The sequence below is a fragment of the Aegilops tauschii genome, chromosome 1 (genome assembly GCF_002575655.3).
Source record: "Aegilops tauschii subsp. strangulata cultivar AL8/78 chromosome 1, Aet v6.0, whole genome shotgun sequence".
Classification (NCBI taxonomy): domain Eukaryota; kingdom Viridiplantae; phylum Streptophyta; class Magnoliopsida; order Poales; family Poaceae; genus Aegilops; species Aegilops tauschii.
Window position 1 is genome coordinate 498,854,941 of NC_053035.3, and position 12,738 is coordinate 498,867,678.

Sequence of the window (12,738 nt, forward strand, 5' to 3'; positions counted from 1 at the left end):
ATGCAGAGCTGACCGTCCGTGCAGCGGTGCCGTGGACTCGAGGGGCGGTCGTATCGGAGCATGGAGTGGCTGGGGGCGATGGGTGTAAGGCCCCAGTATGGACCCAGGACGTGGGGGCAGCGAGGAGAAGGAATAAGAAAAATAAGATTGGGGGAAACGGCTGCAGTGGGCAACGGCCATTTCGAGCTGGTCAAAAAGAAAAAGGCGAAACCCTTCAAAGTCAAGTGACCCCATTTTGAGAATTTCAAATTTGACTGGGCGGGAGGAGATGCCATATTTAAAAATTAGGTCATGCACCTTAATTGCGTGAAAATCTTGTTGAACGGATAAACAGTGGTTCAGGGCCGATTCAACTAGTATTTCATTAGGTCTGACAGAGATTTGCATGAAAGTAATCCAAAAGGGATGTGTGTGATGAGTGTAATGCACATGTGGTGGAGGCTGGATAAAGCAACTAGCATTTAGCATACGGTAAAAGAAACTAATATCGGGCCGTTTTCGTCTCACATTAGGCAAATCCAGAGTTCATGGCGCTGGTGGTAGTGATGCAGTGACGACCGGCGACGAAGAGGAAGACGTGGAACCAAGCGACGGGGTCATGACCTCAGCACGAAGAAGACGTCGGGCACCACCCATGAGCATAGGCCATGGGAAGCGGATCAGCATGCCCCTCTTGTGGTAGTCACCCATGGAGGTGATCAGTTTGGCTACGCCGGGCGAAGCAACGGTGAAGGAGAAGCAGGAGTCTCCATCGTCGGTGGTGTTAAAATGTAGATAGGAGCCACCAAACAGATGAGCAAGGACAAGGGCCATGGTCGTAGCATTGAGAGTGAATGGAAATTCGATGACTCGCGCGTACATTCGGCAGCCATGAGATTGACTGCCAGGACGGGCGGTAACGTGGGAACGAAGCTGTGACCAAGCCACAGCTTCAAACTGAAGACCCAGGTCGTCGGGGATTTGGAGCAGCTGGGCAAGCATCATGCATGATGCGGCAGAGCGCGGTGGAGGCGGGAGTGATGGCAGATTTCTAACGAAAGAGAAGGAATAGTTGCGGTAGCGGAGATTGTTTTGAGCAAGGATGATCTCTGCAACACGCGCAGAAGCGACGTGGAAGCGGAAGACCAGAGGAGAGCATTGTGCTACGAAGAAGTGAGCAGCAGAGCTGCCCAGGACGGCCTGGAGCAGCGCAGCGACAACTATGGCGTCAAGGTGGCGGTTGGAGTAGCCGAAGGCGATGTAGAGTGGCGAGGCGAGGTGGAGGGTCGGGGTGGTGATGTCGAGGCGGAGGTAGTAGGAGCAATCATCTTCAAACTCCAAGCCCATGGCATTGCCGCAGCCTAGGAAGCAGCGGAACGTAACCTGCCCGGCCTTGACATAAGGCAGGTCGAAGAATAGCGAGTGCGGTGGAGCCACAGACGGTAGGAGCTCGTCTAGGGGGTTGGTGGTAAGAGGTAGGCCCGCTATAGGGGCGTCCGGAGGGTGTTTGGTGGCTGGGGCGTGGCCGGAGACCGGCGGGGTGGCCGGCAAGGAGGGCGGAGCGGGAGCGAGAGCGTCCATCTTCCTCATGTACTGTGTGTCATTGATGGGCCATAGTGCGATAAGATTTATTTAGTTATGTACTCATATTTTTTTATATCCTACCTTGATCTGCATATATTCGTAGAAGTTCATTGTAGTTGTTATTTGATTGATTATACATCTTATTTTGTCAGTTTCGTCATACTAAAATTCTCGTTTGTTCTCCAACATCGCATGCATGCACAATTTAGCTCCACAAATGATCAAAACAAATTGGCTTGGTCTCCTATGTGATTGACCCTTGTCAGGCTGCTTCCAACCAATACTACTTGATGTCCCTTGCGCGATGGTCGTGTAAGGCCCATTAGACCATCACCGGTCCCACACGACCACGCTGAGATCGTCCCACCGGCCACCTCAATGACATTATTTCAGAGAAGGTATATATGTATATTTATCTTTCTTTATATATCATTGTCAAAAATATTAGAATATTTTTAGGGACAGTATGGACTGTATTCATATTTTAGCCCAGGCCATCGAAATGTTAGGGCTGGGCCTGTCATGCATCGAAACTGTCCCCAGATGATTGATTGGGCGAAATCACTAGTTGAGGAGTACTCGTTACAAAGATCACTCCCACCTCCCAGGTTGAGACAAGTGGCGCGCTGCATGTGCGCCACTTATCGCAACCTAGGAGTTTTCCCTTTTTCGTATCTCTGTTTATTCAAAATGTTTTATCTCTTAAACTGTGTGTCCAAATCTTGAACCATTTTCACCGTTCGATTCCTCGCGTTGAGATCTTCAAAACTAGATCCCATGTTGATAGGTTTTGATAAACTTTTTTTCACGAAAAAAACCGGACGAAAAAGCCGACCCTGGAGCACAGGTTTTTTCCCTCTCCGAAAAAGGCACGCCTGCGCCTCTCGCGAAAGCACTATTGGAAATATGAGCAATTTACCTAATGATTTTATTAACAGAAATACTAGATAAAGCATGACTAATATAGCAGAGATAAAACAAGTCATGCAATTCGACAGAGAGAAGGTAAATAGCATCTGTATATATGAACTAGAACCGAACACATCTAGAACAGACACTAGAGCAAGAAGTTGTGACAAAACCTCTAACAGAAAGAGTATGAGAACGTACGGAACTGGAGCAGAAGCACCGGTCTTGGGGTCGGTGTCCTCGCCAGCCATGTCGTTGAGGAGGTTGTCGACGTCGGGGAAGAAGTCGTCGTCGGGGAAGTAGTCGTCGGAGTCCGGGGCGTCCGTGACGAAGAAGTCAGTAGTCGTGCTGAGCGCTTCCCAAAAACCTTATCACCCTTCTCCCGTACAGGACTCAAAAGGTGCGGTTTCGTAGGCCTACTGTCCTGACCTGCGGTGCACGCCACAAGCCGGGATGGGGAAGATCGTAGCAGCAGCGCATTGCTCAGGAACTTTGTGGCGAGTGGAAGAGGATCTTCTAGTGCGTCTCTCTGAGAGGAGCGACCTCCCTTTTATACGCGCAAGAGAAGAAGGCGAGAGGCTGCGCCGGGAGCTGAAGGGAACGAGGGAGACGAAACGAACAGGCAGCAGGCGAAGAGATGCGCCGTTCGTATTCAATCTCCACTACAGCAAAACGTTTCAGCTTCCGCGTGACCTTTCGTACAACCGTCGTGCGTGGAAAAAATTTAGACATCGGCTCAGCTCATTCCCGCAACCCACGACGCGTCGTGAGGTGGCGTGGCGTGGCGAGACGGGCGGCGGAGGAGGAGCGCGCGTGGATGTCCCTCTTGTTCTCATCCTCATACATGTGGAGAAAGAGTCTCCCTTATAAAGAGGTCCAACTCCCTATAAACTAGCAATGTGGGACTAAACTTTAGTTCCACCTCTTTCCTTGCACGAATGGGCTGCGTGGGCCTCTAGGATTTATTAGGAATTTCTGAAACTGCTATTGGGCTAGGCCCAAAATAGACAAAAATTCCAGCAATCCCCCACCAGATCCTAGAGGCACACAAAATTTGCCTTTGGTTCCAAAACATTGTTTTATATACCGGTACTGCAGTGGAGACTGTTAAGTTGAACTTCCACCTAGAACCCTATGCTACACTAGTAAGCAACTTGGATAGTGGACTGGGCCTTGAACTGCAAGTTTTCTGCGAATCTAGCTTCACATAAAGCCTTGACCGATACGTGGCTACCGTGGGTCTTCCCCGCGGGTGGAGCTTATGCGTCATACTCCGAGACCTTTCATGAGTTTACTAGAGAGAACCCTACTCTCATAGATTGCAACATTTGACAATTAGACTCATACAGGTGTGTTCTTCAAAACATGTTCTGCAGGACAACATCTCTGCCTAAATGAGCCACTTAGAACACATTAAGATATACATCAACCTGCCATGCAGTTTTAGGAGAGTATTGCATCTTCATGGAGTGGTATTGTTAATAGTAAGGATACTCTCCTCTTAGTTGATCAACAGCTTGTCTTCCACATCTAATTCATGGGATCTCCGATCACAAAGAATAGGTTACCACTGTGAACAACTCATATTGTGGGTCTCATACCCATCTCCCTCGATGCATTATCTATCACATTACGTGATAGACCCTTAGTAAAAGGAACTGCCAAATTTTTAGACGTTTGGATATAATCCAATGCAATAACTCCGGAGTTTCTCATTTTCCTGACAGACTTTAACCTTCTCTGAACATGTCTTGATGAATTCATGCTATCCTTTGAGCTGCTCACTTTCGTGATCACACTTTGATTGTCGCAGTGCATAAGGATACCCGGTACATGTTTCTCAACAACCGGCAAGTCATTCAAGAGCCGGCGAAGCCAATATGCTTCGATCGTGGCTGTATCTAGTGCTGTGAGTTCTGCTTCCATTGTTGACCTCGTTAAGATGGTCTGCTTGCAAGACTTCCAAGAAACAGCTCCACCTCCATGAGTGAATACATATCCGCTCGTGGCCTTTATCTCATCAGCATCTGAGATCCAGTTTGAGTCACTATACCCTTCAAGCGCCTTTGGGTGGCCGGTGTAGTGAATTCCATAATTCGCAGTGCCTTTTAAATAAGCAAAACTCTCTCTAGAGCTTTCCAATGCACATCTCCTGGTTTTGAGACAAACCGACTCAGTTTGCTAACAACAAAAGAGATGTCAGGTCTTGCAACACTAGCGAAGTACATAAGCGAGCCAATAATCTGAGAATATTTCAATTGATCTCTAGCAATTCTTCGATTCTTTTGAAGTAACACACTCACATCATATGGTGTTGGAGAGGGCTTGCAGTCACTATAGCCAAAGCGACTCAAGATCTTTTCCACATAGTGAGATTGAAGCAATGTAATCCCACCATCATCGTCTCTCAACAACTTGATGTTCAGAATGACATCAACCACTCCTAATTCCTTCATCTCAAAACAACGAGATAGGAAATCTTTGACCTCCTTAATAACATTCAGATTTGTTCCGAAAATCAGTATGTTGTCAACATACAAGCAAAGGATAACTCCCTCGCACCCACCATGGCGATAGTACACACATTTGTCAGCTTCGTTTACAACAAAGCCTGCAGCTGTTAAAGTTCTTTCAAACTTCTCATGCCACTGTTTGGGTGCTTGCTTGAGTCCATACAAAGACTTCAGCAACTTGCACACTTTTCCTTCCTGGCCATCTAGTACAAACCCATCTGGTTGTTCCATATAAATTTCCTCGTCCAGCTCTCCATTTAGGAAAGCAGTCTTAACATCCATTTGATGAACGAGAAGACCATGTGAGGCAGCTAGTGAAAGTAGAACTCGAATAGTGGTCAGTCGAGCCATAGGTGAGTAAGTATCAAAGAAGTCTTCACCTTCCTTTTGGGTATAACCCTTAGCCACGAGCCGAGCCTTGTACTTTTCAATTGTACCATCAGGCCTAAGCTTCTTCTTGAATACCCATTTGCATCCTATAGGGTTGCACCCATAAGGGCGATCAGTTATCTCCCAAGTTTCATTTGCCAAGATGGAATCCATCTCACTACGGACCGCTTCCTTCCAGTAGTCAGCATCTTAAGATGCATAGGGCTCTGAAATAGAACTAGGAGTGTCATCTATGAGATACACGAGAAAATCATCACCAAAAGACTTTGCAGTCCTCTACCTCTTGCTCCTAGTAGGAACTTCATTGTTCTTCTCCACAGGACTTTCAAAGTGTTCCATCGAAATGACAGGTTCAATAATTGTAACTGGTTCCTGAGTCGATGAACTAGGCATCTCCTGAATAGATGAGATAGTCATATCCTTCATGGGAAAGATATCTTCAAAGAAAGTTGCATCATTTGACTCCATGATCATACCAACATGCATGTCAGGTACCTCAGATTTTACAACCAAGAATCTATAACCAATGCTATGAAAAGCATATCCCAGGAAAACACAATCCACAGTCTTTGGTCCAAGCTTCCGCTTCTTTGGAATTGGAACATTGACTTTCGCCAAACAACCCCATGTTCGTAGATAAGAGAGTTTTAACCTTTTCTTCTCCCATTCCTCGAATGGAGTTATTTCTTTGTTCTTTGTGGGAACTCGGTTTAGGACATGACATGCCGTCAATATAGCCTCCCCCCACCATGCCTTGGAGAGACCCTATGTGTCTAACATGGCGTTAACCAAATCTGTTAGAGTACGGTTCTTTCTTTCGGCCACCCCATTTGACTGAGGTGAATAGGGAGGTGTCCTCTCATGGATTATACCATGCTCCGCACAAAAAGCATCAAATTCATTGGAAAATACTCTCCACCACGGTCGGACCTAAGCATCTTGATTTTCCGATCAAGTTGGTTTTCCACTTCGGCTTTGTAGATCTTGAAAAAGTTCAAAGCCTCATCCTTAGATTTCAGAAGATACACACGACAGTATCTAGTGGAGTCGTCAATTAACGTCATGAATATTTCTTTCCACCTTTTGTCAAAACACCATTCATTTCACATAGATCTGAATGTATGAGTTCTAGTGGTGCAATATTTCTCGTTTCCGCAGTCAGATGGGACTTACGAGGTTGCTTAGCTTGCACACACACTTGACACTTGGATCCCTTGACAGTGGTGAAACTGGGGATTAGTTCAACTTCGCTAATCGCGACATGCAACCAAAGTTAACATGGCAAAGACGTGAATGCCACATATTTGATTCACTATTGTTGCAAGTATGATTAACAACTTTATTGCAAACATCTGATAAGGATAAACGTAACAGGCCTCCTGACTCATAGCCTTTACCAACAAAGGTCCCATACTAGGATATTAGAAATTTATTCGACTCAAACACAAGCTTGTAGCCATCTCTACACAGAAGAGATCCGCTAACAAGATTTTTATTGACGGAGGGGACATAATGCACGTTCTTCAGCCGCACGATCTTCCCCAAGTAAACTTCAGATCGACCGTGCCAACACCACGAATGGAAGCACTTGAACCATTGCCCATCAGCACGGTTGAAGTCCCTGTGGTCTGATAAGACGAAAACATGGAAATATCACCGCATACATGCACATTAGCACCCGTGTCAATCAACCAATCAGGAGAATGACATACCGAAAGAATAGTGGGAAATATACCATACCCAGCATCCTTCATGTCAGTGTCTCCAATGACGACATTAGCGGTCTTGCCGCCTTTCCCAATATGACGCTTGTCATAGAGATTAGGGCAACTAGGAGCCCAATGATCAGGATCCCCACACACATGACAAACACCTTTCTTTTTGTCATTCTTCTTCTTGAAGTTCGTGTGTTGCACAGCCTTGTTCTTTCCATCAAACTTTGCTTTACCATCATACTTGCCCTTGTTCTTGAACTTGTGGGGTTGGAAGTTCTTCTTCTGTACCAGATTGGCACTAGATCCTCCCTCAATTCCTCGAGCACGTGTGTCCTTTGCTCTCGCCTTTTCTTCCACATCAAGAGTACCAATGAGATCCGGAACGGAAAACTCCTGTCTCTTATGCTTCAGTAAGGTAGCAAAGTTCCTCCATGAAGGAGGAAGCTTAGTGATGATACCTCCGGCAACAAACTTGTCTGGTAGCATACAACTGAAGTGCTCAAGTTCTCTAGCAAATGACTGTATCTCATGAGCTTGCTCAACCACGGAGCGCTATTCAGTCATCTTGTAATCATAGAATTGCTCCATGATGTACAACTCAGTGCCAGCATACGAGACCCCAAACTTGGCCTCGAGTGCACCCCACATATATTTTCCATTATCAATTGACGCATAAGCATCAACTATGTTCTCACCAAGAACACTCAAGAGAGCAGCCTTAAACAGAGTATCCATTTTCTGAAAAGCTTGTGCCTATTGAGCATCAAGCTCCCCTTCAGGTTTGCCAAGAGTGGCGTCATAGCAACTCATAGTTTGAAACCATAAGACTGCTCTCACGCGCCACCTCTTATAGTGGATACGCTCAAACATAGGAGGTCTCATGGAAGCAGCAAAACAACTCGGGGTAAATTGCCTATAATAAGGTTTTTGGATTGTTGGAAATATGAGCAATTTACGGAATGATTTTATTAATAGAAATACTAGATAAAGCATGACTAATATAGCAGAGATAAAACAAGTCATGCAATTCGACAGAGAGAAGGTAAATAGCATCTGTATATATGAACTAGAACCGAAGACATCTAGAACAGACACTAGAGCAAGAAGTTGTGACAGAACTTCTAACAGAAAGAGTATGAGAACGTACGGAACAGGAGCAGAAGCACCGGTCTTGGGGTCGATGTCCTCGCCAGCCATGTCGTTGAGGAGGTTGTCGACGTCGGGGAAGAAGTCGTCGGAGTCCGGGGCGTCCGTGACGAAGAAGTCAGTAGTCGCGTTGAGCGCTCCTCAAAAACCTTATCACCCTTCTCCCGTACAGGACTCAAAAGGTGCGGTTTCTGAGGCCTACTGTCCCGACCTGCGGTGCACGCCGCAAGCTGGGATGGTGAAGATCGTAGCAGCAGCGCAGTGCTCATGAACTTTGTGGCTAGTGGAAGAGGATCTCCTAGTGCATGTCTCTGAGAGGAGCGACCTCCCTTTTATAGGCGCAAGAGAAGAAGGCGAGAGGCTGCGCCGGGAGCTGAAGGGAAGGAGGGAGACGAAACGAACATGCATGTGGCGTGGCGAGGCGGGCGACGGAGGAGGAGCGCGCGTGGATGTCCCTCTTGTTCTCATCCTCATACATGTGGAGAAAGAGCCTCCCTTATAAAGAGGTTCAACTCCCCCTAAACTAGCAATGTGGGACTAAACTATAGTTCCACCTCTTGCCTTGCACGAATGGGCTGCGTGGGCCTCTAGGATTTATTAGGAATTTCTGAAACTGCTATTGGGCTAGGCCCAAAATAGACAAAAATTCCAGCAAGCACAACCGTGCCTCTCGCGGAAGTAAAACCGTGCCTCTCGTGGAAGGAAAATAACAGAAAACGCATTTTTTTCCGTTTCCAAGAGGCACGGCCGTGACTCTCGCGAAAGCACAACTGTGTCTCTCGCGGAAGCAAAACCGTGCCTCTCGCGAAAGAAAAAAACAGAAAACGCGTTTTTTTCGTTTTTGAGAGGCACGACCGTGACTCTCGCGAAAGCACAACCGTGCGTCTCGCGGAAGCAAAACTGTGCATCTCCCGGAAGAAAAACAGCAGAAAACGTGTTTTTTCCTTTTTCAAAAGGCACGGCCGTGACACTCGCGAAAGCTCAATCGTGCCTCTCGCGGAAGCAAAACCGTGCCTCTCGCGGAAGTAAAAAAAATAGAAAACGCGTTTTTTTCGTTTCCGAAAGGCACTGCCGTGACTCTCGCGAAAGCAAAACCGTGCCTCTCGCGGAAGGAAAAAAAAACAGAAAACGCATTTTTCCTTTTCCAAAAGGCACGGCCGTGACTCCTTTCGTGAAAGGAAAAAAAAAAACACGTTTTTTTCGTGAAATTTTTTTCCAGTTTTTTTGACCCAAAAGCTAAGGAAGACCGGTAGAAAACCAAATCTGGAAGGAGCGCTCGTTAACTAGTTGCTTTCTTGGCTGGAGGTTCTGGCGCACACGCGGCTCCTGATATGGGCCGGCCCATCACGAAGAAAACGCGAATCGATCGCTGCTGACACCAAAAAACGCTCCAGAAAAAAAGCTGTTCGAGGAATTGAACCAGCGCGCCAAGTCCCCTAAGGATCTTGCGAACCACTGGACTATTCACAAACTTGCGACTAAGTTCAGCGCGAACGTTATAAGAATAAGTAGCCGTGCTATTTGTGTATCAGATATATTTTTGGAACACCAAAACCGTGATTTTCTTTTAAAAAAAGGAAAGTCAAATTGATAAACATTGTTTTCTTGTGAAAAAAGAAAAGTTTACAGATTAAAAAAAAATTCAAGAAAAAGCAAAGAAACATTGGTCTATTAAAAAAAAGTTCACTAATTAGAAAAACGTTCACATATTCACAAACATCATTAAAATGAAAAAAGTACACTAATTTGAGAAACAATTTCAAGAATTCGAAAAATTATCATGAGTTTGAAGACATTCATCATTTTGAAAAAGAGTTCATCAATTTTGGAAAACAAATCATCGAATTTGAAAAAAGTTCATCCACTATGAAAAAAGTTCGGCGAATTTCTAAAAAAGTTCATATTATTATTTGAGAAAAGTCCATCGAATTTGAGAAAAGTTCATCAAATCTGAAAAAAGTTCATCCAATTTCAAAAAAAATAATCAAATTTGAAAAACGTTCATCGACTTTGAAAAAAGTTCATTGAATCTGAAAAATGTTCATCGAATTTGAGAAAACTTCATCAAATTTGAGCAAAAAATTCATCGTATTTGCAAAAAAGTTCAGCGGTTTAAATAAATTCATCGAATTTCAAAAATAGTTCATCAAAATTTGAAAAAGGTTCATTGAATCTGAAAAAAGTTCATCGAATTTGAGAGAAGTTCATGAAATTTGAAAAAAAAAGTTTGCTGATTTTGAAAAAAAATCCATCGAATTTGAAAAAAGTTTATCGAACTTGACAAAAAGTTCATCTAATTTGAAAAAAATTCATCGATTTTGAATGAAAGTTCATCGATATGAAATAAAGTTCACAAATTTGGAAAAAAAATACTTGCGCTTTAGCAGAAAAGAAGAAAGAAAGAAAAAGAAAAGAAAACGAGAGAGAAAAACAGGAAAAAAAACTCTTTCCACGAAAAAAGGAAATAGGAAAAGGTTAAAAGCCTGTGAGTTAACACGGACAGGTAAGTTAGCCGAGTGGGAGAAATAGACGATCATCAGAGATACACAAGAACAAGCCACTTTAGCCGGAGCATAAGACGCGAGCTATCTAAAGTCAAGAGAAAACAACACATCTTGCGCTGACCATCAAAGTACCTACAAACAACAATGCCAACTTTTGGCAATATAAAATGACCTAGCCTTGCTTCAGCCCATTGCCTTGCGTCCGTTTTAATTTGGTCCATGATTTATTGAAGCGGGGTGTGAGAATTTAACAAAGATCCTTCCATTTCTTTCCCTCCAGATGCTCTAAATTATTAATGGTAACGAAGTGTTCAGGGAATTCATCCTCCAATCATGAATTCTAGTTCTGAATGGCTCCACTTAGATTTTCCCAAAGAAGCGCCTAAATCCAAATGATGGTAATAAAATGGGGCACAAAGATTCTAGCAGAAGCTGGGTAGGGGTCAGATTCCGAGAGAATCCCCAGATTTGGTAAAAGAACCGGGCCACACCTCATGAACAGATGATGCACCGATTCCTGTGCATTGTTGCTGAAACACCATGTAGCATTTTTATATAGTAAATCACGCTTGGCAAGACGGTCCGCTGTCCAGACATCGCCCCACTCAAGACCAGCCATAAAAAGAGTTTGCATTTCAGGGATCCCAGGCCTTCCAAATGGTACATGCGGTACTACATTTAACCGATGCAGCGAAATGAGCTTTATAAATAGAATAACAACATGCATGCAGACATCTTGTGGATGGAGCTCAATATCCAAACCAGGCGACACAAACACACAATCTTGCAAAACAACATACTAGTCTAATAATGGTTGATTAATAGTACTAGCTACAGTACTAGCGAAAAGATGGATAACGCTTCGCTAGGGCTTCCCAGCCCAGGCGATCAGGGGGCGATCCCCACGCGGCCACCGCCGCCGGACGTCGCTCCGGCCAAGTGTGGCCCTCCCTCCACCCCCCTGCCCGCGCAGGATGCCGGAACAGCAGCGGCTTCGTCCGCCCTGCGATCGCGCGGGCTTATAGTCATCGTCGTTCGAGATGGAAAGTGCCAATGGGCTTCCTGACTCCCCACGTCGGAGGGGGCTGGATTTTCTCGAACCCTTCTACAAGGGAAAGTTGGATCGGACTCCCTTAATACCAAAGGCGGGGTTGCTGCGAAGACAGAAGTCGAGGGAGCCACCAGATCGATCTACGTGCGCTGCTACACCGCTGCCGCCTAAGCGAGTCATCAGCGAGAGGGCGGGGTCGTCAACGCATGGGACGGGGAAAGCTATGCCAGCGACTACGGCGAACATCGTGGTTGGTGGGGGCGATTATGGGGCTCCCTCTACGGATGCCGCCCGCCCGAAGCCCTCCATCAGGGGATCTGCAGTAGCCACGGCTATGAACCCACGCGTGCAGGACCTGATCATATGGAAGCGCAGAACAACGGAGACGCTGGAGGGGCAGCAGTCTCACGTACTTAGAGATGTTCGTGACCAGGACATGCTGGAGGTGTCAAGCGACAAGGAGGCAGTCAGCCCAGGGGCCGCCGACGAACTGACGGGGCCGGCGGAGCCCCGTCAGGAGCAATGAATGTCTTAAGTTGGAACTGCCGAGGGGCGGGGAACCCTCGGACAGTTCGTGATCTTGTGAATCTTGTTCAGACTCACTCCCCTAGCATTGTTTTTCTTTGTGAAACTCGACAGTCCAAGAATAAAATGAGTAGGTATCGTGCTCGTTTAGGTTTAAAGGGTTTTGATGCTTCTGATAGTGTTGGTCTTAGTAGAGGTCTTGCTTTGTATTGGCATGAGGTGTTGTGTGTGGATGTAAAACAATAAATGAAAGATATATCGATGCGTATGTGACGAGTGTGGCGGGCGAGCCGCCCTGGAGGCTCACTTGCGTCTACGGCGAGCCCCGTACGGAGGACCGACATCGCATGTGGTCCATCCTCCGTGATCTGCACCGACAAGCCAATATGCCATGGGCAGTGGTTGGCGATTTCAACGAGGCC

At 45.9% G+C, this 12,738-nt stretch overlaps 1 protein-coding gene across 1 annotated transcript; it reads right to left on the minus strand.

Moving 5' to 3' along the window:
• Window positions 1-525: 525 nt before the first annotated feature.
• On the minus strand, window positions 526-1,569 carry LOC109762582 (uncharacterized). Its single transcript, XM_020321449.1, has one exon. It carries the CDS (start codon window positions 1,567-1,569, stop codon window positions 526-528), a length of 1,044 nt encoding a protein of 347 aa, XP_020177038.1.
• Window positions 1,570-12,738: the final 11,169 nt, after the last annotated feature.